This window comes from Zosterops lateralis, assembly GCF_965231275.1.
Source record: "Zosterops lateralis genome assembly, chromosome: 33".
NCBI lineage: Eukaryota > Metazoa > Chordata > Aves > Passeriformes > Zosteropidae > Zosterops > Zosterops lateralis.
The window spans coordinates 1,308,961-1,333,648 of NC_139793.1; the positions used below are offsets into that span (position 1 = coordinate 1,308,961).

General features: G+C 51.4%; 1 protein-coding gene across 1 annotated transcript in view; it reads left to right on the top strand.

Annotated features, from left to right (window-relative positions):
• The window catches only part of LOC310921265 (olfactory receptor 14A16-like), a gene marked incomplete at its 5' end in the record, with an annotated part of 244,604 nt that extends 220,388 nt beyond the window's left edge, over positions 1-24,216 (top strand). The window contains one exon of the mRNA XM_083881382.1: positions 23,836-24,216. Within this exon, the coding sequence (XP_083737508.1) occupies positions 23,836-24,036 (201 nt within the window). The 3' untranslated portion in view covers positions 24,037-24,216. The remainder of the gene's footprint in view (positions 1-23,835) is intronic.
• Between the last annotated feature and the right edge of the window lie 472 nt (positions 24,217-24,688).

Sequence of the window (24,688 nt, forward strand, 5' to 3'; positions counted from 1 at the left end):
ACCCCCAAAGTCCTGGGGGAGGGGACACGGGGGGACTCCCAGGAATCCCCGTGGGGGGATGAGGGGGGACCCAGGAGGAGTTTGGGGGGCCGGGGGGGTCATGGGGGGACCCCCAGGAGTCTTGTGGAGGGTGGGGAGGGCAAAGAACAGGGCGACGCCCAGGATGGGTTTGGGGGGGATCTGGGCTGGAGCTTCCCTGGCAGTGGGATGGGGATGGGATCTGCCCATGGAATTCCATGGGAATGGGATGGCAGTGAGATCCAGCTACAGAATTCCCATGGGAATGGGACAGCAGTGGGGTCCATCCTTGGAGGCCCCACAGGAATTCCCATGTTCCCAAATTCTGCCCTCCCAAATCCCACATTTCCCAATCCCACATTCTCATGGGAATTCTGCCTTCCCCCCCTTTATGCTCCAGTGCCTCCCGCCCATATCTGACACATTTCCGGAGCCATTCCAGGCAGGAGTGCCCCAGGGCATTTGTCAATTCCTCAGCCTGGATCTCCTCCTGTTCCCGGCGCCTCTTGGTGACCTGGGCAGCGCCGTGGCCACCAGGAATCCCTCGGATCCCCGGGGGCTCGGGGGGAATGCCAGGAGTGGGAGTGACTGGGCTGTACTGGGATCCTACTGGGATCCTGCTGGGAGTGAGCAGGAGCAGCGGGATGGCTCCAGGGCTGGGGCTGGGGGCGCTCCTGGGGGGGCCAGGGGGAGTGGGACCCCCGGCCCCGGGACCCTGACCCGCCATTCCCGGCCCCGGGACCCCCCTGCTCCCCTTATCCTGCACAGGGACCCACTGAATCCCCCATTTCTGAACACCAGCACCCCCTGCTCCCCTTATCCTGCACAGGGACCCCCTGAATCCCCCATTTCTGAACACCAGCACCCCCTGCTCCCCTTTTCCCGGCCATCCCATGGCTCCCAGCCTCCAGACATCCCCTGTGCTTGACTTTGGGATGGCGTGGAATGCCTTGGACCCTCATTCCTGCCTTTCCCAGCCCCCAGCCCCACCTTTCTTCAAAACCAGAGACTCCTTGAACTCCCCTTTCCCAAACAGTCTGAGTGTCCCCACCCTGGTCCCCCCTTTTTGGGAAACCCTGAACTTCCCTTTCTTGGGCTCAGGGACCCCCTGGAACTCTCTTCTACCTCTCCAAGTCCCTGCTCCCCATTTCCCTGACCCTGAGACCCCCCTGCACCCCCATTCCTGAGAACCCAGGTGCCCTTTTACCCCTTTGCCCTGCCCTGAGACCCCCCTGCACCCCCTGATCCGGCACCAACACAACCTTTTCCCGGCCACCCCACCTCTCCCAGCTCCCAGACCCCCCTTTTCCTTCTCCATGGCACCCCTGGGCCCCCATTCCTGCATTTCCCAGCCCCTCCTTTCCTCACAGTGAGGAGCCCTGGCACCCCCTTTGCTGGGCACAGGATTCCCTGGACACCCCATCCCACCTCTCCCAGTCCCTGCACCCCCTTTCCTTGACTCTGAGCCCCTGAACCTCCTTCAGCTGTCCCAGCTCTTCCAGTCCCCCCTTTCCTTGGCCTCTTGACCCCCTGGATCCCCAAACTCCCACTTTCAGCCTCCCAGCTCCCCCAAATCTCCGTGTCCCCCCAGTTCCCCACTCCCTGCAGTCCCTGGAAGTGGCGCTGTCGGAGCCCGGCCCGGGGGTCCCCCAGTCCTGGATTGTGGGGACGGGGACGGGACCCCCTGCGAGCGCTGGGACAGCGAGCGGGGCCGGATGGAGCCGCAGACACCGGGGATGGCAGCGGGAGCTGGGCTGGGATATTGGGATAGCCAGAGCTGGATATGGGATAGCCAGAGCTGGATATTGGGATAGCCAGAGCTGGATATTGGGATAGCCAGAGCTGGGTTATTGGGATAGCCAGAGCTGGATATTGGGATAGCCAGAGCTGGGATACTGGGATAGCCAGAGCTGGGTATGGGATAGGCAGAGCTGGGATACTGGGATAGCCAGAGCTGGATATTGGGATAGACAGACCTGGGATACTGGGGGAGGAGGCAAAGAAGTAAAATTTTTAGTTGACACTGGAGCAACATATTCTGCTTTGAACAAGGCTTTAGTACCTTTAGAAGGTGATTATGTCACAGTAGTAGAAGCAACTGGCCCATCTGAAAAATCATATTTTTGTATAACATTAAAATACAAGTTTGGGAAACAGTAGGGCATTCATAGATTACTGTATCTACCAGGAAGGGATTTGCTGGAATTACTATAAGTAAATATTAATTTTTTAATATTAACATTAAATTTTTGTGGGATAATCCGACCTGGAATATTGGGATAGCCAGAGACAAGATATTGGGGTAGCCAGAGCTGGAATATTGGGATAACCAGACCCAGGACACTAGGATAACCAGGGCATGGAGGGAATGGAGGACTCTGAGGGGCTGGGATGGGATCTGTGGGAATGGGGGGGATCTGTGGGGCTGGAATGGGAATCCAGGGAGCTCCAAGGGGCTCTGTGGGGCTGGGACATGACTCCATGTGTCCCTTCTCTCCTCGTTCCCAGGTCTCCACAGGGTGCAGGTGGTTTCCAGCTGTGACCTCCTGTCCAATGGAGAATCCATGGATCCCACCGGTATGGCTACAACGGGTGGGATTTCATCTCCTTCCAGCTGGGATCCAGGAGCTTTGCAGTGTCCCACGGTGCCACTGGATCATCCAGAGGTGCTGGGAATGCAAAGGGATCCTGGTGGAGCAGATGAAGCATTACCTGGGACACACCTGTGTGGAAGGGCCCCCAAAAGACATCAGATATGGTCGGGAGGCTCTGGAGCACAAAGGTGGGTGTGGGAAGGGAAGGGGAATTCCCATGGGAATGTGGGATTCAGAAATGGGGAGACTAGGGAATGCAGGAATTCCCATGGAATTTCCATGGCTGGATCTCACTGTCATCCCAGTCAGGTGAGAATTCCATGGATGGATCTCCCCCCCAGCCCACTGCCATGGGAATTCCATGGGGAAATGATTTGAATGGATGACCAATGCAATGAGAGCAGTGAGGTGAGGAGCAATCCCTGCTGGGATTCCAGGGGCCATCAATGCCAATGCTGTCCCCAGGCCGGCTCTGCTGTGCCGGTGGCAGCGCCAGGGGAGTGCCCTGTCCCTGCCCTGAGCCCAGCACGAGCCTTTCCTTGGGTGTTCTGTGCCCTGCCCGGGGCAGGAGGGCACTGCCCCAGCGGCTTTGGTGGCCCCGGGCACCCGGCCGGGCTCCAGCCCCTGCAGGTGGCTCCTTGGGGATGTTCCAGAGCAAAGCTTAAAGCCAACAACAGTTTCTGGAGGGGATTGTCCCCCCTTGGCCTGTGCTGGGAGCCCAAGGGCAGCAGCCCGGGCACAGCAGCCCAAAGTGCTGGAGCTCAGTGTCCCTGGGCCAGGCCGTGCTGATGCCTTGGGAGGCTGACCTGAAACAGAGACTGGGCAGGGACAGAGAATAAAGTAGGTATTTATTGAATCCAGGATCCACCCTGGGCAGGACAGGAGCCCCACCAAGGCTGCACCCCGGGTGGACCAAGAACAGTCACAAAAAAATGGCTGCCCAGTCACCACATCTGACACTTTTATAAGTTTTGGTCCATTTGCATATTGGGGTTTAATTGTCCAATTACAGCTTCAGGTTGTGAGGTCTCATCCTTCTTGTTCCTCCCTTCAGTGCACCCTTGTTTGTGCTTTTGGGCCTGAAAGGTGTCCTTGGTTCTCTGCAGAAAAAGGATTTGTTTTGTCTCCCTGCTCTGTGCAGAGCTGACTGGCACTGAATATGAGGCTCAGAACTACATCCCTGGGCAGCACAGAATCTGCAAATATGAAAACTGAAGCTTCAGGCACCATTTCCCCCCTTTAGAGGCTTGACAAGGCCTTTTGCTTGTTGAATGTCTATCCTAAATATTTACTAATAATAGGTATTTAATAATAAATAAGTAACTAACAATAGTGAACAGCTAGCAGTAATGAACATTTAACCAGAGATAAATATCTAGCCATTAAAAAAATACTAAACACCAGTAATAAACATCTAACAGTAGCATTGTCTTGTACAGTGAGGTGTCATGCAAAGAAGAAGAATGATTATTGTGCACAGTTCTTTAAGTACAGAGGAGAAATCATTTAAAGCATGTTTTTGTCTGCATCAGTCTCAGTCTGTGTTTTTACAGTTGTTCCAGGAGCAGGAGCTCTCTTAGCTCTGGAATAGCCAATCCAGGGTCCTTTGCCAGCAATGGTGACCGTGGTGAGAGTGGTCAGCAGGACTGGCTTGTAGAGGATCATTGTCCCACCACTGACACAGACCAGTCTCCAGGCTGGAATGGATGCACAGCTGTGTCCAGTCCTGGGGGTCTGGTCAGCACCAGGTAAGTCTGGAGCTTCTGCAAAGTGCAATCTAAAACCATTAGACATCTCTGTAAATCAAGTTTCCCCTTTCAAGTGAATTTCACCAGAAATATCTGGGATCTGATCTGGTCTGCCATATAGTATTTCACAGGGACTAATGTTATCCCTCTTTGCATGGTAACTCCACAAAATCTATTTGCCAGTAATCTCCAGGAAGATCTCCTGCTTTTGTTACTCCTAATACAACTCTTCCTCGTGTCAGGGTTGTTTTTCCAGCAGATTTCACATTTGCTCACTACTGATTGTATCATGTCAGTCCTTCCCTTTCCTATTACTGCCTTTTTCAGCTGTTTCAGAAGGTTTTCAACACCCAAATGTGTGTTTTCATGTTCTCTTTGAGCCAGCTCTGGCAGGATCAGGGGTGGGACTCCAACCTGGTTTGTGGTGTAACAGCCCACCCACCTTCTGTCATCTCAGCTTTGGGAAACTTGATTAGTTTGTTCTCTGCCTGGTCATATTTTAGGGTGAACCCTGACAAATCAATCTCTTTCTGTGGAATTACTGCAAGAATACCTTTTTCTGCAATCCCTCTTGCTGCTTTATCAGCAAAGCATTTCCCAATTCTGGAGTGCTTTTCCCTTTTTGGGGACCACTACAAGGCATGAAAGCTACTTCTGTGTGGTTTTTAATGCTCTCTGAGAGGGCAAGTACCTGTTCAGCATGTTTGATTTGATTGCCTTGAGCGTTCAGAAGTCCTTTCTCTTTCCAGATGGCTCCATGGGCCTGGACAACACTAAATGTATATTTAGAGTCAGTCCAGATATTTATATTTCCCTTTTTCCCTTCCTTCAGGTCCAGGGCTCTGGTTAGTGCAATCAGTTCAGCTTTCTGTGCTGACACATCTGCTGGCAGGACCTTTGCCTCCATCACCTTATCCTGCCTGGTTACTGCATAACCCCTCATCCTTTGGCTGTTTTTCATAAAGCTGCTCTCACCTGTAAAAGGCTCCCAATCTGGATTTTCCAGGGGCACATCTCTCAGGTCCCATCGACTGGAACAGACTTCTCCAATTGTCTGTAAACAGTTATGTTTAGGCTCCTTGTAAATGAAGATGGAGGACAAAACCATGGCAGGGCCAACAACAGAAGTTGTTTTCAGGGTAGCATCATCCTGCTCTAATAACAGGGCTTGATGTTTAAGCATCGGGTTCCCAGGTAGCCAGTGCCCCCCTTTTGTTCCAGTGCAGCTGGAACAGGGCATGGGGTACAGACACTGCAGTGTGTCACCCAGGGAGGAGTTTTTGGGCTTCCTGCATCAGGAGGAGTGTGGCTGCCACAGCCCTCAGGCATCCTGGGCAGCCCTGGGGAACATTGTCTGTCTGTCTGGAAAAGTGGCCACAGCCCTCCGTGGATTCCCGAGGCTGTGCTGGTGCCCCCAGAGCCAGATTCTGTCTGTGGGCTGTGAAAAGTTCCAAAGGCTCAGTTAAGTCTGGCAGTGCCAGGGCTGGGGCTGGCCCTAGAGAGTGTTTCAGCTGTTGAAATGCTGCTCTGGTGTTCTCAGCCCACAGGATAATTCTTTTCTCAACTGCTTTTCCTGCCCCATGTTGGGGTTTTTCCAGCAGTCCATAATCAGCCCTCCACAAAGGACACCACCCCCCCATTCCCAGGAAAGCTGCCTCTCTCTCCCAGTGTGGGGCTCTGGGAGTCCACAGGTGGCTTCTTTCCCTTCTTTGCTCAGCTGCCCGTGTGCACGGGAGATCTCCAGGCCCCAGTAAACTCCTGCTTCCTTGGCCATCTGTGCTTTGTCTTTAGAAACTTTGGACTCACTCCCTCCCAAAAAGTGTAATAAACTCAGGGTAAGTTGTGTGCAACCATCTCTAGTTTTGGCTGCACTCAGGATGTCATCTGCATATTGAAGAATAATTCCTTCTGGTTCTTGTTTTTTCCAGTCTTTTAATTCCTTTATTAGCTGGTTTCCAAATATTGTGGGGCTGAGAGGGACTGGGGGTGACTGAGTCTACACTGGGGGAACTGGGATCCATGGATGCTCCATTGGACAGGAGGTCACAGCTGGAAACCACCTGCACCGTGTGGAGACCTGGGAAGGAGGAGACAAGGGATCCATGGAGCCTGTGCCCTGCACACAGAGCCAGGAAAAGGAGCAGATCCTGCTGCCTTCTGCTGCTGCTGATCCCAGCAGCAACTCCCCTGGCAGTTCCTGCAGGGAACTCCACCCCAAGGGCTTCCATCGCTATCGTGGCTGGGAGAACTTGTTGCTTCCCAGTTCTCCCCCATCCCTGTGGATTGTGGAGCATGTCAGCACAAGTGTCCTTGGCCCTTCCTCCCTGCCCAGCCTGCAGCAGTCCCAGTCCCTGTTGCCTCCCCCTTGCTGCAGCTCCTTGGCCAAAGTGCTGCCAAAGGCAGTGGAGCTGGCTCAGGATCCCTGTTGGCTCCTGGGCTCCAGGATGACCTTCAGAGGGACACTTGGAGCGCTTCCTGAAGAGCTGCCCGTGGCCTGGGGGGTGGATTTGTCCTCCCTGGGTGGCTCTGCTTGGAGTTGGACACTGCGTGGAGTCCCGGAGTTTTCTCAGCAGCCTTTGCAGCCAGTTCTTGGCCAAGGTGTGGCTCTGCTGCCATCCCAAATCTGTGCCTGCCTTGCCCAGCCTGAGTGCAAGTGGGGCATGTGCTGGCCATGGCTGGAGAATTCCATGGAGAAAATCCTCCCCCATCGTCACCTTTACATCTGCTCATTGCTCTGGGCAGCACAAATCTACACTTCTTTTAGTGGAAACATTGAATTTATGGCAGATCCTTACATCTGCAATACTAATATACAAATAAACAAAAATCAACTTAGGTTTCAAAATTAAATTTATTTTAAATTGCTACAGCTGCACTGCCGGTAGAGAAACATACAAATATCAATGAAAGCTTAGAAATCTAGTTTATTGTTACAATTGTGTTATGTAAATAGATACATATATAAGCTTGTTTAAAAATTAATTTCTTGCAGCCCTATACAAGCACTCATTACACACAAATATCAATTGAAGTTTAACAATTCAACTCATTACATATTACAAGTGTACAGCCCATATAGAAATACAAAAATATCAGTGTCCCTCTCTAAAACATCCCAGACCCAGTACTAAAGAAACAGAATTCTAGAACCAGACAACTCAATACATATTTAAATCTTTGTAAATACATAAACATAAAATATACAGATGTAAATCTGTAATTTATATTTCATATGACGTAAAGGAAGTCATATATAAATACACACAAAAACCCTATCTATAAGTGTACAAATACCAATGTACCAATATAAGAATCCTTACAACCCCATCAACAAAACTCTACAGCCATACATCTGAACAAGTATGTCAGTATAAATACAGATGTCAGCACATCAATATCCATGCATCAAGAGAACAATAGACATACATATATACCTGTACAAATACCAGTCTACATCAGGCTATAGAAATAACCATCAACTTCTAACACTCAGTCCCACTGTGCCCATCTCTAACTCCAAGTCCATCAGCAGGAATTGCAGCTGCCCAAGTCCCCGGGCTCTCCCTGGGTCTCTTCCTCCCGTGCAGAGCAGCTCTCCTGGACAGGGACAGCAGATGGGACCCGTGGGGAGCAAAGGGAACACTGAGTCAGGATGGGGCCGTTTCCCTTGGCAGCAGCTGCCCTTCAGTCAGGGCAGGGCAAATGGCAGCGCCTCCCCAGGAGGGGGAGAAAGAACAAGTTTGTCCAAAGGCCAGGGCCAAAGGCCAGGCCCCCCTCAGCCCCAGGCTGCCTGAGCGGCCCTGCGGCCTCACCCGGGCTCTGGGCTGGCAGCAGCAGCTCCCTGGGCACTGCTGGAGCTGGTGGCCTTCAGCTTCTCCCTGCTGCCTCCTGTCAGTGCCCGCCTGTGCTCAAGGTCTGCAGGGCAGCTGTGGCCAAAGTGGAGCCTCTGCAATTGGTTCCAAGGGCTGGCAGAGCTGCAGGTCCGGAGCCCTGTGTGCTCCCTGCTGGCCCCTCCATCCCCTGAGCCCCAGCGTGCCCTGGGCAAAGCCCCGGCCCCCTTCAGTTTCTTCAGCCCCTCACAGTCCTCTCAGCCCACTCCATCCCTTCGGAGCCATCCCGGGGCCTTGGAGCCGCCAGCGCCCTCAGCCTGTGCCACTTCCCTGTGCCCTGAGTGCCCCCGTGGCCCTCTGCTCCCCCAGAGCCCTCAGTGCCCCCAGCAGCTCAAGGGCACCGTCCCTGCAGCGTCAGCGCCTCCTCAGCCCCCTCAGCCCCCTGTGTCTCCCTGTCCTTCAGCAGCTCCTCAGGGGACAGTGCCTGGGGCCACCGGCAGCTCCCAGCGCTCCAGGGGCACCCGGGGCTGGAACTGCTGCTCCGCCCGGCCCGGCCGCCAGCTGGGACCCAGCACAGACACAGGGGACACAGGGGGCACAGGGGGAAAAACAAGAGCTGAAAAAGGCAGCCCAGGGGGAACAGAGGGAAAAATGCAGCCTGGGCCTACGCAAACATCACTCCATCCCCCTGCACCAATTCACAGACCAGCACAGAGCCTTTGCTTTGTGATGTCAGGGCACGGTTGCCACGTGCTCGTGGTGACATCACAAGGTTGCCTTGGAGCACGGGAGGCCTCAGGGGTGTCAGAGCGGCTCTTGAGCTTGCTCTGTGTAGGAGTTTCCTCCTGCGCTCGAGGCTCTGGTCAGTGAGCTGAGGCTCATTGACAAGAGACTTGTTTTTTTCTTGTTTTTCAGCAGTTTGAAAACTTGCGCAGCAGTTCCCAAAATGATTGGGCAACTTGCTGCTGCAGTTTTCACTGCTTATAACATAGGTTACTCAACCTATTTTCTGACACACCTGGCACGTAAGTAGAGGTTTTCCCTGGGTGTCACCTAACCTGGCTGTTGTGTCTTCCTGCTCTTTCTTAGTGACTGAGTTGATTTGGAAACAAAAAGACCATTTGGATGCCACTTGGGTAAAGCTCCTCCTGCCAACACGTTCAGCTCCAAAGGGGGTGTCTGTGGCCAGGGCTGTGCGGGCAGCATTTGCAAGGGAACCTGCAGGGGTTGTGTTCCCTCCATGGGACAGTCTGTGGCAGCAGAGTCTGTCATTTCCTCCCTTTGCTGGGTCAAGCAGCACAACTTTGAAAATGGGGGCTGAGAGACCTTCTAAAAATGCTCTGGTTGTTTCCAGTTTCCTCAAAGAATCTGGTTCATTTTCCCTTGCCCACTGCAGGTCACCTGAGCCGGGTATTCAGAGGGGCCGATCCAGAGGTGAGTGAGAAAGGAACATTTGATGTTCCTGGTGTTGAAGAATTGTGCAGCAAGCTGTGAGCTTGGCCTGGGGCAGTAGAGAGTAGAGGCCCAGCTGAGTAGGCTGCAAGAAAATCCATTTCCATGTCTGCAGCAGCAAGAGCAAAGGCATCACTGGCTATTTCCTAATTTTGCATTGCAGAGCTTTAAAAGAACTAAAAGCCCAGTTTTGCAGAGAGAATGTTGCCTGCCCAGAGTAGCCAGGGGGGACTATGTAATTCAGAGCAATTTTCTGTCCAGTTGAATCAGCCCATTTGAATTTAGTCTGAGGAACTTAGATTCCCATTGCTATCAAAGAAATTTGTGCTTAGTAGAGCTGGCTCTAGAGCTGAACATAAAGAAGGTTATAAATGAGAGGTAATGGCCTGTGTCTAACGCTCCTGTCTGTCCACAGAGCACAGAACCAAGGGAAGATTCTTCTCTGGCTCCCTGTGCTCCTGGAGAAGAGGCCAGAGAGGAGCCAAATGACCACCAGGCTCCAGCTGTGGTCACACCACAACCACAGCTTTCCCAGACAGTAAGTGCCAGTTCTGGAGGGTGCTGTCTTTAGTGCAAGGCAGAGCTGCAAGTTTCTGAGCAGCCAGCTCTTGCTGTTGGTGGCTGAGGATGCTGAGTGCTGGAGTCCTGCCAGGACCCAGCCATTCCCCTCAGCCAGTGACCCCTGGAAAATGGGCTTTGAGCTGTCCTGTTTAGGCCCCAGCTTGCTGGGATTCTGACAGGGGCAGCATCTCACAGTCACTTGCTCTGCATTTGTGTCTACAGAACATGGAGGCAGAGGCACAAGCTGAGCTGTCTGCATTTCCCAGGGATATCATGGCAGTGAACAGGAGGAGCACAAAAGAGATGAGAAGAATTCTTTTCCACTAGAATATCTATCATCTCAGGCGCATTTTACAAGACCAGGTGAGTGGAGGAGTGGCAGCCACTCCACTCATCAAAGCTTCTCCTTGCTCTTCACAGAACTTTGGTGAGGAGCTGCAGGCAGAGCTGCAGAAAACCCAGGCTTGGATCAGGACGACGGACGAGAGACAGGAGGAAGTAATGATGATTCCAGGAGAAAGAGAAGAGAGAATTCATCTCCTTCAGGAGCAAGAGGCTCTAGAAGAACCAGTGAGTGAAAGAGCCATAGCCACTGCAGTCACCAACCTGGTGCTTTCTGCCCTTCTTGCCTTTCCCCAGCAGAGCAGCAGGGCCTGGGGTGATGCCTCTGAGTGCCCTCCTGCTCCAGTGTCTGTCACAGCCACGCTGAAGGACACTCCCTGCTGGGCTGAATCTCAGCTGCTGCCCTGGACAGGGGACTAGTGCTTTGGCCTTTTGGCCAGCAGTCATGGGAAGGCATTCCTGCTGGCCTCTTCCTGCTCTCCTTGTTTCTTGAGGGGTTCTTGCAGGTGAACACGGTGACCCAGCTGGATCTTGAAAGAAGCTGTCTGTATCCCTTGTGAATCTGGTCTCTCCCTTTCCTCACAGTCCATGACTCTTGGCTGACAGGGACAAGCTGCACTTTCTGACTGCTTTGTTCTCTTTGACTCTTTGAGGTGGGAGTGTTGACATCTGGCCTGGCAGCCTGCAGAGATTTCCATCAAGGGACTGGCAGCGAGGAGCCCCGAGATTCCTGCGAGGACCAGAAACTGTCCCAGGCAGAAGTGCTGCCCCTTGGTCACTTTCTGAAGTTGGTGGAGAAAAAGAGGACTCCATGGGAGGAGGTAGAACATCAGAACAAGGAGCTGCAAGTGTGTCTGCAGCCCTTGGAGGGGGAAAAGAGTTCTTTCAGAGAAATGGAATGGTCATTTTGGCAGTCATCCTTCAGAAAATCCATGCAAATGGATTTTGGAGGAAATGGAAATTTAATCTGGCCATGAACTTGAGTAAAACCAGCCTTTGGGTTTGTCCCATCCAGTTAGAGAAGTGAACATCAGAAAAACCCCATGGGAGAGCCCTGCATGTGGCTGACAGCACCTCCCTAAGGGCTTGCATTTGAAATGGGATCTGGGGCTAATCTCTGCCAGCCACTTTTCTGACACAAACTCCTTTGTTGTCTCAGATCTCCACAGGCTCTTCTGTTGAACCTGCAGCAGCAGCAGCAGCAGCAGTGTCACCTAAAGGAGCCTTTGCTGCCCCATCTCAGAAGTGGAGCCCGGGCAGTTGGTTCATCTCCAGCAGTGACATAGCTGCTGCTCAGCAACAGGAGGTGGAGGATGACTCCCTGGAGCTCCTGAGTACGTCTGGTGTCTTTCTTCTCTGAGGGACAGTGCACTGTGTGCACGTGTCAGCACAGTTGCACCAAATGATCCTCCTCATTGGGGTGTCCCAGGGGCATTTAGGGCTCCCCACAGGAAATGCTGTGCTCCAAGGCAGCAAGAGAGTGCTCTGGGTGTTCCTGCTGCCTCTGAGGGCAGCTTGGACGTGCTGGGCTTTGCCTGAGCTTCCCTGACTGCTGAAGGTAGAAGCAGGGCTTGTTCTTGCATCAGCAGAAGGCTGTGACCTAGGAAATGATGTGGGCAAGTCCTGTGTGCTAGTGGGCAAACTGGATAGAATGGTTAGCTTCCTAAAATCTCCTTAGACTCCTGACTTCTCACCCATCATCAGAGAAAAAAACTTCACAGAATTTCTTAGTTTTGGCGTTTTGTCTCTTGGTTTTGGTTTTAGTTTGGGGTTTTTTCTGGATTTTTTTGTGTAGAGTTTTTTCTCTGTTTTGAAGGAGCTCTTCTGCCCCATGTGTCTTACTGGTGTCATTTTTATGACTGTTCTTATTTATCACTACTACATCTATAGGTATTGTTTTGATTTTTGGGGTTTTTTTAAATAATATTATATTTCTCTCTGTGAGAACTCCTTTGAAAGAACATCAGGTGACACAGAAAGAGAGAGCCAGAGGTGTTCTTTTTGTGCCTCCGTTGAAAAGACAGATGATTTTTTCACAATCTGTATTTAATATCCTAGTTTTGTTCTTAGAAAGATGTGGCCAAGAAACACATCCCTGAGGCTTCCTCAGATCCAAGTGCACTGTAGGCATTTCTCAGGAGCAAGCCTCCAGCCCCTCTGCTGTATATTCCTCAGATCCATGGCACTTTTCCATCCCTGATTCCCAGCCATTCCCATGACTGTTAGAATGCTGCCCATTGACCCAAGCCCTGCTCAGATCAGTCTCGAGGAACACACATCAAGTCCTCTGTGATTCTGCAGCACAAGTCATTGAATCTGCTTCTTGCCCAGAAGAGCTGCCAGTGCTGTGCTCTCAGATAAGACCTGGGGGGGCTGAGAACAGAGCCCAGGTGACTCTGTGTCTCCCATCAGCTGTTGGCACAAAAAGGGCATTGATGTGGACCTGGGTGTGTCTGAGCTCAGAGCCAGTCCTGCTGTGTCCTGTGGGGCTGCCTTTTGTATCTCTTGGATGGTGGGATCTCTGCTTTCAAGTGAGCATCTTGCACTTTGTTTCCCTCAGGGAAAATGGTGAACATGGAAAATCCCCGGAGGAAATACATTGAACTGGAAAATGTTGGCAGAGGGTGAGTCCAACCACAGTTTGTTCTCCACAGTCATGGGGCAGGTGATTTGCTGCTGGAATATCTACCATGTGTGAAGTCAGGCCAGCTGCAAACATATTCAGACACTGGGTTAGTCTGCCCCATGTCTCAGTACCAGCCAGAATTTGTAAGTGTGGTCAGGAGGCATTGTCAAAGACACTTGTATTTCATTGCCAGAAACAGCAACCTACCCCCAAGCACAGCAGTGAGATAACAGTTCTCAGGAATATTTCTTCCCAAGTGTTTGCTGAAGGAAATAGTCTGTCCTCAGGATAAAAACTGCCCAGGTTTAGAAACCTAAACGCAAGATGAAAGAATCACCTGGCCTTTTGAGCTGAGGCACTAAAGCCCAATGCTTCAGGAACAGACCCAGTGCCCATGCACTGGAGAGGAAAATGCATCATCTGCCTTCTGGCAGAGCCCTCCTGCATGCTGCAGGTTTGAGGCATTTCCAGCAGACATCTCCTGTCTGGGCTGGCTTTCACTCCAAGATCTAAATGGCTTCTCCTTTCTTTGCTGCTCTTTTGTTTCCAGGGGATTTGGAGATGTTTGCAGAGCAGTCGACACTGCCACAGGAGGAGAGGTAAATGTCAAGAGCCTCTGCAGATCCTGCTGCTCTCCAGGGCTTTCCTCTCTTGTGTCAGCTGGGGCTGGAGCTGTGGCTAGAGCTGTGCTGCAAAGGCACAAGAAGCACAGACTGGTGCCAGCCTGCCAAGTGCATTTGGGACAGTCTTTGTCCTGCTCAGCTGCCAGGAGGAAGGCAAGGAGGGCAGCGGTTCCTTTCAGAGAAGGACGCTCTCCCTGGCTCTCAATTGCTCCAACAAAGGTGGTGCCTTAGAGCATCTCACTGCTCTCTGGGCCGATGGCTTCAGAGAGCTGAATTCTCATTTCTGGCTGCCAGCAAATACATCTGAATGTTCCTGGCAGTTCCTCAGCCACCTGCAGTGCTGCACGTGGGAACTGCACGTAGGGAGAGATCTGCAAGGCCTCCCTAAAAGCCCCAAGCCCTGCCTGTAGCCCAAGATGTATCCACAGAGTACCAAGGCACGCTTTACTTCTTCTGAAGTGCAGACAGAGAAACAGAGAGTGTGCTCAGAGCTTTGGGGGTGATAGTTGAGACATGATTGCTAACAAGTGGACAAGGCAAAATGTCAGTGGCCACGTGTCCTGTAAGTGGCCCCCAAAGGAGCAGAGAAATGGGCTGTTGGAATGTCAGTTCCTAACGACTCCTTTGTCTAATCCCAAGGCACTTTGGCAAGGCTCACCCGTGTCATTGCTAAATCACTCATCCCGTGTGTGCTGTGGTATCGTGCCACCAGCTTCTAAAGTTGCTGATTTTCAATGTCATTCTAGGTGGCCATCAAAAAAATTGATCTTCAAGGACTCATGATAGAAGATATTCTAACAGAAATCAGAGTCCTGAAAATGAATACAAGTCCCCAAATCGTCAATTATTTAGACAGGTGAGTGATCATGGTCCCATCCCATGAAGGTTTGTTTCGATACTAAAAGCATGCAAGGTTAAAAACCCATTTTGGACACGGGCAGAAAAGAGAGCTGGTAATTACTGGGTAATTATTATTTCTCTACTCATCTCCAATGGATGGGAAGAGAGTGTATTTTGTCTGCATGAGTCTTCCCTGGCTTTCAAACACATAGTTGAAAAAGTGTTCAAAAACCTGCATCAACCCTACCATACTAAGTCAATACCCTGTAAGCTCACTGGCTCCATGTTGTCTCAGGATTGGTTTTTAAGGTTTCTTTAATGCTGATGAAGCATCTTAGAGAGAATTTCCCTTTGGATTGTTGCCCCTCTTTTCCATGGCTGTCCGTGCCAGGAACACTAGGTGCTTATTTCCAGAAATACCCTGCATGACAGGTTTTTCATCTTGGCTGTTACTAAACTGCACTTTTTGCCTGCTGGCCATCAGAGACATCTCCTTTTCCACAGATGTGCTGTTCTCCTTGAGACTGCACAGACTGCAAACGATGCCCAGCCTGGAGGGAATGTCTATTCCTTTCATTCTGTCCTTGTCACAAAGGGATCCAGAAACAAGAATCAGGCAAAGAAACCAACCTCTGCATGTTCATCTGCATGGCCTTGTTCCCTTCTTTCAGCTACCTTGTGCGCAAAGAACTCTGGCTGGTGATGGAGTTCATGGATGGAGGCACTCTGTACGACGCTGTCAGAGAGACCAAAATGACAGAAGACGAGATTGGGATCGTCAGTCGAGAGGTCAGTCAGGGATCCCAGCTGTGCTTCCCAGGGCTGGGGCAGGACTGTCTGGGAAAGGGGCTCACAACAGGAGCCATTCCATGGGCCAGGCTTTGTTTCTGTGTCACTGGAATGCTCTGGGCAAGCAAGAGCATCCCACGTGAACTGCCTGCCAGTGCCCCTGCACTCACTGCACTCTGTTCTTGTCCTCTTCTCTCCTGCTGTTGCATTCTCACTCTGGCTCTTGGATTTGCTCTTCTCCATCTTACCTCTCTAAACTTTGGCCTGCACTGCATTCCTTGCCTGTACAAGCAAAGGTGGTGGTGGCAGCATTTGAAAGGAACAGCATAGATAAAAGAGAGACTCATTTCTCTCAGTGCTCAGCTGAAAATGTTAGCAGTGCAGCCAAAATGCTCTTGACTTCCGAGCACATCCACTGCAGCAGCATCATCCTGGCTGGTTTGCAGGGCAGAGTCTGCACCAGCAGTTGCTGTTGCTCTTTGACAAGCTGACATGCCTTTCTTTAGAAGGGTGCTGCTCTGCCAGTGTTGGAGCAGCAAGCTCTTCCTCTCAATGGCACTGTGTTCTGCCATTCCTCCCCATTCCCCTGGAGAGGGAATCTTGGAGAGCTGTTTCCTTTCTTGTGGGATGAAATCCCATCCCTGATTTTTGCCCTCCTGTTTCTGGTTTCTCTCTCAGTGCCTCCAAGGACTGAATTACCTCCACTCCCACCACGTGATGCACCGAGACTTGAAGAGCCCCAACATCCTCCTCAGAACCGATGGCTCTGTCAAGCTGGGTCAGTATATTCTTGGTCAGGTGCAGCATTCCAGGGATGGGGGGGTGTGGGGCTGCTTTGGAGTGACTGCCAGCTCCCCAAAAATGGTGCTGGTGGCAGTGCAGGGAGCCCTGCTGTGAGCTGACCACACGGTTGCAACGTGCACAGAGCTATGGCAGGGAACAAGCAGTCCAGCGTGGCATTGCTCTGTGTGTGTCCCTTCCAGAGAGAGGGAGCTACAAGTCTAAAGCTTCAGGGCAACAAAAGCCACTGCTGGAGGCAGTGTAAAAAATGTGGGGATTTTGGAAGTAGCCAATGGCATATTTCCTTGGCTAAAGTGCTGAGGAAATAGAGCAGGGACTGTTGCAGGAGATTCAACAGCACATTCTCCAACTTCTACTGGGCAATTCTTTTGTTTGCTTTCCTAATTGCACAGGATTCAAATCAAAACAGTCTTTTGCTTTCTCCCCAGCTGATTTTGGCGTGTCTGCTCTACTCACCCCTGAGCAGAGTAGACGCAGCTCAGAGGTCGGCAGTTACTGGTGGAGAGCACCTGAGCTGGTGAAAGGTCACCCATATGGCCCCAAAATTGACATCTGGGCCTTTGGGATTGTGACCATTGAAATGGTGGAAGGAGAACCTCCCTACTCTAATGAAACTCCTCGCTCGGTAAAGTGTAAATACTCTCTGATCCCGCTGTCTTTCTCCCCCAGCCCACCTTCTGTGTGCCATTGGACAAAATCCCATTGCCATCTGCTGGAACTACTTCCACCACGGTCCCTTTCTGAAAATGTCCCTGCAGCACATCAGCATCTGCTGGAGTTTTGGTTGTATCACTGGGGGAACTCAAGCCTTACCCCAGGCAAACAATCTCCCTTCTCAGGAAACATTTGGCTTTGCCTTACAAGTTGTTCCAATTTTTTGGCCACATAGATGGCCCTACCAACAGGAAACAACCACCTTAGAGCTGTTGTTCTCCTTCCTGAAATGAAGGCAAGAAACCCAAATGCAACCAAGTTTCTAAGAGAGTGGTTTGGAGAGAAGAAGTGCACCCTCATTCTTCTCACAGGGGAAGTTGCCTGAAACCTGGACAAGGGGGTGTGAAGGCCACAGAGTCTCTTGTGCTTCTTGTGCAGTGGTGCTGAAACACTTAGTGATCATCCTTCTTTCCTAACCCAAACCACTTTCTCCATGGCACCAAGCTGAAGCCTGGTGATGGGGAGAGCCTGCCAAACCCCCGCTTTGTTTCCTGGCACTTCCTAGGATGGCCATACCATTAATGCATTGACTTGAGGATCCAAATGAGCAGAGGGCTACCACAGGGATGGCATTTCTCCCTCTTCTGATTTGACCACCAAAATTTTCCTTTTGCCACATAAGGGCAGCTGAAATTTGCAGTCTGCTGAGAGACAGAGCTGCAGGTGTTTCCTGTGTGCCCAAACAGGCATTTTCATCTCAAGACATTTGTGCATGCATCTTCATGTGTCTGTGTTGAAGATGAGATTGCAAATGTTTGTTTCCTCACCTGAGGAATAACTGAGGGATTTCCTTTCTTTACTTTCAACTACCGTTGTTTTCAAGAAGCAAGCAAAAAGCTGGATGATTTTGTTTGATGGCAGCTGTGCTTTAGGGACCAACAAGCACTGCAGAGATGCTTTGCATGTAATAATCCTTGGAAATAGTAGAGTGAGTTAGTAGGACAAAGTCCCTCTTCCAAATAGCCTGCCAAGCTGGTCAGGTGAATCCTCAGAGAAGCAAAGGGACTTTTGCTGATGTAGTTTCCACTAACAAGGTCAGTCAATGAAATCAGCTGCCAAGGCAACATCTGCTGCATGTTGGAAAAGCTGTGGCTGCTTCGGGCTTTGGGTTTTTGTTGGTCCAGGAAAGTCCTCTCTGCCTCTGTGCCACGGCAGAAACTGCCACTGCAGAGTGCAGCTTGAACAATGGGATGTGGGAGAGCAGTTCCAGAGGTGAAAGAAGCAGCTGAGAGACTGGTGTTTCCTTTTTCTCCAGGCTCAGCTCCTGATAGCCACCAAAGGGACCCCAGAGCTGCAGCAGCCCAAGCTCCTCTCCCCTTTGCTGCGGGACTTCCTGAGCTGCTGCCTGCAGACAGACGAGGCGCGGCGCTGGTCTGCCCAGGAGCTGCTGCAGGTAAAATGCCAAGGGGCTGCAGGGAAACAGTGTCCCAGGGATGGGCTCCTCCTCCACTCAAGTGCAAGGCATCAGATGAGCCCCCTCCTCCTCACCTCCACTCTTGGTGCTGTTCAAATGAAAACAGCCAGGAGTCCTAGACTGGGCTGGGCTGGCAGGGACCTGGAAAGCTCATCTGGTCCAAGTGCCCTGCAGTGAGCAGGGGCATCTTGAAAGAGATCAGGATGCTCAGATCTGAAATCTTTCCAGGGCTGGGGCACTTAGCAGCTCTTGCAGCAAGCTGTGCCACTGCTGCCCCACTGTTGGTCCTTAGACCTACTCTGACTCAATCCCCTTTTCATTTAAAAAATATTCCCCTGCCTTTGAGGCTTGTAGCTTGGAAAGTATTGCTTATTATTGTTTTTTTTTCCTTTGTGCAGCATCCATTTGTAACTCTGGCCAAGCCGACATCCAGCCTGGTGCCACTTATTATGACGGTGAAGGAGTGGAAGGAGGAGAGAAGGAGGAGACACCACCGTTAGAAATGTTTACTCCATCACCAGCTTAGAGAATTATAGACTAGGATTATAGTTAGGAATTTTAGTTCGGATTCAAGTGTAGGATTGTAGCGTAGGAATTTCACGTAGAATATTAGCATCGATTGTAAACAAATAAAGTTTTTGAAATCTCAACTCCTTTCAAAGATTCCCCTCCTTCTGAGCCTCTGAGAAAGCTCAACATTTTCTTCTGACCTTAGAGGTAGAAAATGACATTGAGAGCTTCTTTGGTACAGCTGAAAAATGGGGAAGGCTCTTCTTCAGTCATCCTCTCCAGACCACAGGGCCTTTGGAATGTGGCCCACTGGCTGGGTTTTACCCAGCTGGGGCACTTGTGTTTGAGGCAGAAAGGGCAGTGGCATTTGCAGGCAGAACCAAAGGACGGGTGGGGCAGCCCAAACACCCTGTGCATCTGCAGGGCTTGAGCTCTGACTGGAGAGCATTTGAGTTCCTGCCACTTGGATTTGTATCCCTAAGTGCAGTCTCTGTGTGTGGAGGAGAGCTGCCAGCTGCCCTGGGACTCCTGGCAAAGGTGAGCAGTGTGTGCAGCACTCTGGGCACAGGGAGGGAGCCGGGCTGCTCCGCAGGCTCCAGCACAGGGCAGCGTCCTTCAGGCACGGCGCTTCTGCCTCCCGGGGGAACCGAGGCCAGCGGGAGGCAGGGACAGCTTGGCAGGTCACATCTGCAGGACAAAAGGGCCTCACACAGCTCTGCCAGGAAGCACCTGCACTCCTGGAGCTCTGCACTCAGCCACAGCAAAGGGGTGAAATGCAGAGTGCTCTGCAGAAATATTCAGGGGCACCAGGCCAGCCTGCTTTTTGCTCCAGAACCAACTACTTGTATTGTTTTTTCTAATACCCTCTCAGGTGCAGCAAAATATGACCTCCTATCTCACTGAGGGAATGGGGATGAGCCTGTGCCTTGTGCTTTGAGCAGTGAACTTGTTTGGAAGGGAGCAGAAGGGTTTCAGGAGGCAATTTGTGTTTTCTTTCTGAATTGCTGAAGGAAAGACACAATGTGGCTTCAGACAGCAAAAACACTTTCACGGTAAATTGAGGAAATGCATATGAGCAATTCCCAGAGAAGGAAGGTGTTGAGAAAATGTTGAACTGGAACAAATCATGAATTCCCTTTGCATTAACAGACAGTGTTGAGCCCTCTATTCCCCCAGCACAGTGACTGATGTGTGCAAGTGGCTACCTTAGCCTTGAGAATAGAGTAGTCCTCCTAAGAAGGAAGCTGGAAAACTACTGGTAGGGGAAGAAAGTGGTTGTAGGAGGCTCTTGAGCATCAGAGGAGAATTGGAGGAATGGGATGTTCCCCAAATGACCACCAGACACCCTCAAGAGACCCCTACTCTCCTGTCAGGAACTTCTGAGAAGTGATTCAAATATGTCAACTAATTGGAGAGAATGTTTAGCCTGTGAGTTTCAGCAAGTAATGAGTAGGTCTTCTTTCCATGATTACAAATTAGTAGATGAGATTTCTGAGTGAGCACCTGTGTTAGAAAAGTGATTCCCCACCCACCCAGCACTGAAATAAAGTCATGCCTCCTTTCTCCCACTGAGCTGGCACCAGGGATTGGGTCCTGCTTGGTGACTTTCATTTGAGTCACTTCTATTGCAAGGTGAAAATGTTTCCCTCGGGGTTACCTTTTTGGGGGCCAAAGCTCTGTGCTGCAGGTGGCCCGGGTGTGTGCAGAGCAATGCAGCCTCCACAAAGCCCTTGGTTTCCCCACAAGTCATGGGGATTTGTTGCCAGCTGCGCCCAGCTGTGGCAGGAGAAAGAGCCCGCAGTGCAGTGGGCGCCGTGCCCTGCCCAGCCGGGGCTCTCTGGCACAGAGGAGCAGCAGCACCAGCACCTTTCAACCCACTCCTGCCTTGGCCTCCCCTGGGACACAGAAGCCTCTGGAAATCAGCACCACCTGGCGCCTTCCCAGCTTGGAGCAGCTCCTGCTGCTGGGCACATCCTGCCACTTCTACTGCTTCCAAACAGGAATCAAGGCACAGGTGGAGACGGACATACAGAGAAGCCGTGGGCTTGTGCAACCAATGGGCAAATGCATGGGGGAATGTGTTAGAAATTATTTCAGCTCTTATGCCAATACTGCCTTCTCTCCTTTTCTCTCTTCACATTTCCTGCTCTTTTCCCTCTCACATTCCCACCCCTTCCCCCTCTCAAGTCTCACAGTTTTCCTCTCATGTTTCCTTCACAATTTTTACTCATTTTCTCCACCCTTTTCAGCTCCCTTTCCTCACACTTTACCTCTCACATTTCCCCACCTCCCCACTGTTTCCTGCTTTTTTTTCTTCCTTCATGTCTCACAATTTTTCCCTCACTTATCCTGCCCTTTTCTCCCGTCACGTTTCTCTCCTTTTCTCAGTCATTTTTCTTCAAGTTTTCTCCTCACGTTTCTCACTTTTGCCCTCATGATTCTAAACTTTTCCTCTGACATTTCTCACACTTTTCTCCTCACTTTTATCATTCTTTCCCCCTCATCTTCCTTATACTTTTCCTCTTGCATTTGTGCCCTTTTTCACTCCTGTTTTCTGACACTTTTCCCATCAAACTTCCCACCCTTTTTCCCCCCCGCCATGTTTTCTGCCTTTCTCTGCCCTCTGGTATCTCACTGTTTTCCCCACAGGATTCTCACAATGTTCCCCTCACATTTGCTGCCTGTTTCTCTCTCTTTACCAATAAAGTTCTCTCTTCCCCTCACATTTCCCTCCATTTTTCCCCTTTGTTTCTCACCCTTTCCCACTCAGGTTTCTTAGAATTTTCCCACTCTATTCCCTGCCTTTTCCTCCTCTCACCTTTCTCTCCTATTTTCACTCACATTTCTCACCATTTTCCCTCAGTTCTCTCACCCTTTCCCACACAGGTTTCCTACCCTTCTCTTCCCTCACACTACTCTCCTTTTTCCACTCCCATTTCTCACACTTGTCACCTCACAATTTCTGCCTTTTTTCCCCCTCACATTTCTTAACCCACTGGTTCCTGTCAGTGACTGCTCCTCTTCAGTAGTGGATGGGCTTCTCTTGTTTTCCCCTGCAATCCCCTACTCCAAAGAACGGGTGCCAGAGCAGCGCTCCAAGGAGCCCCTGCCTGTGCGTCTGCTGAACAGAATGGCCGTGCTCAGCTTGAAGAGTCTCATGGAGAACAACCTAAAGTGCACTGGGCTTCCTGCTGCAGTTTTGGTTTGTATTTCAGTTCTCTGTAGTCTTCATGGTGTTCTAAAGAAATAGGTCCCCTGAGGGATACACATTGTGGGTGAGCAGCCACTGCACCATCCGCCTCAAGCAGATCCATCTCCGTTTTCATCCCCTCACAGTCACTGTGACTCCTGCCTGGACCAAACCACTTGTGATGCTTCTTGATGCTGAACAAAGTCCATCTGCACAGTAAATGCTTTTGGCCCTCTTTTGGAGAAACAATAAAAGCCTTTATTTTAAAATGTTCAGTGCCTGGATTTTTTTCCTATTTTCACCTATTTGAATTGCCTTGACACCAAAATATTGCCAGCTGACATTCCAAACTGGCTGGTCTATGTTTGTGTGCACAGAGCAAATGTGCCACACCGTGCCCATTTCCCGGGTGTTCTGTTAATGTCCTGTTCAACAAAGGGCTGAAGGGAAGGACTCTCCCTGCCCCGCGCGGCTCCGGGGCTGGAGCTGGGCTGGCAGGGGCCGCAGACCGTGCTGGGAGGCCCCGCCTCAGCCCCATCCGCCATCGTGTGTGTGTCTGCCTCAGCCCCATCCGCCATCTGTCTGTGTCTGCCTCAGCCCCATCCGCCATCGTGTGTGTGTCTGCCTCAGCCCCATCCGCCATCTTGTGTGTGTCTGCCTCAGCCCCATCCGCCATCTTGTGTGTGTCTGCCTCAGCCCCATCCGCCATCTTGTGTGTGTCTGCCTCAGCCCCATCCGCCATCTTGTGTGTGTCTGCCTCAGCCCCATCCGCCATCTTGTGTGTGTCTGCCTCGGCTCCATCCGCCATCTTGTGTGTGTCCGCCTCAGCCCCATCCGCCATCTTGTGTGTGTCTGCCTCAGCCCCATCCGCCATCTTGTGCGTCAAGCCAGTCCAGCTCTGAAGTGAATGTGTTGCTGTTTTGTCAGCAGTCAGGGTCAGCACCAAAAACACCAACACCAGCAGGACAGTCTACAGGAAATGGCACAGGTTTGGCTCAAAGCAGGCTCTCTTGAATTGTCACTGTCCTTTACCCATGAACAGGTGCCCAGGGCCAGCCATAGCAAATGTCCAACAGCAGCTCCATCAGCCACTTCCTCCTGCTGGCATTGGCAGACACGAGGCAGCTGCAGCTCCTGCACTTCTGCCTCTTCCTGGCCATCTCCCTGGCTGCCCTCCTGGCCAAAGGCCTTGTCTTTAGTGCCGCAGCCTGCGGCCACCACCTGCACAGCCCCATGTTCTTCTTCCTGCTCAACCTGGCCCTCAGTGACCTGGGCTCCATCTGCACCACTGTCCCCAAAGCCATGCACAATTCCCTCTGGGACACCAGGAACATCTCCTACACTGGATGTGCTGCTCAGCTCTTTTTCTTTATGTTCTTCATCTCAGCAGAGTATTTCCTGTAGCACCATCATGTGCTACAACCGCTACGTGTCCATCTGCAAACCCCTGCACTACGGGACCCTCCTGGGCAGCAGAACTTGTGCCCACATGGCAGCAGCTGCCTGGGCCAGTGCCTTTCTCTATTCACTGCTGCACACAGCCAATACATTTTCCCTGCCTCTGTGCTGTGGGGCTCTTCTGTGAAATTCCACACATCCTCAAGCTCTCCTGCTCCAAATCCTATCTCAGGGAACTGGGGTCATTGATCTTAGTTCCTGTTTATCATTTGGTTGTTTGGTGTTCATTGTTTTCTCCTATGTGCAGATCTTCAGGGCTGTGCTGAGGATCCCCTCTGAGCAGGGACGGCACAAAGCCTTTTCCACCTGCCTCCCTCACCTGACCGTGGTCTCCCTTTTCGTCACCACTGCACTGTTGGCTCACCTGAAGCCTTCCTCCATTTCCTCCCCATCCCTGGATCTGGCCCTGTCAGTTCTGTACTCGGTGGTGCCTCCAGCCCTGAACCCCCTCATCTACAGCCTGAGGAACCAGGGGATCAAGGATGCCCTGAGGAAAATGATGCCTGGATCTTTGCAGAAGCAATAAACTCCCTCTTTCCTGCTCCAGAACCTTTAGAATGTAACTCGTTGCAATCCCAGACTTTTTTACCTATTTGTCATTTTTTTCATTGGAACCTTTCCTCTTTTTTTTTTTTTTTAGAGTTACTACTTTGTGATGTCACATCCCACTTTCTGATGTCACAGACTCACCTTCTATGAAGTCACAGCTGGCTCTGTGATGTCACACCCCATTCAGTGATGTCACACAGCTCACTCAGTGATGTCACACAGCCACCCTGTAATGTCACAGCACACTCTACGACCTCACAGCCCTCTCTATGATGTCATAAAGCCACAGCATGATGTCACATCTTGCTCTGCAATGTCACACACTCCCCTCTTTGATGCTGTAGCTGCTCAATGACCTCACACAACAAACTCTGTGATGTCATAGCCCAATCTGTGACCTCACACAACCCACTCTGTGCTGTCACACAGCCCCTTTGTGACATCACAGCTGCTCTGTGGCTCTGTGACACAGCCACAGAGGTGCTGCTGTGACACAGCCCCCTCTGGCACAGCAAACAGCCCCTGCCAGTGCTGAGCCCCTGTGAGCACTGCCTGTGCCCTGCTCGTGTCCCTGAGATGCCCTGGCAGTGTCCCAGCCCTGCTGGGCTGTGCACAGGAGCTGCTCCTGG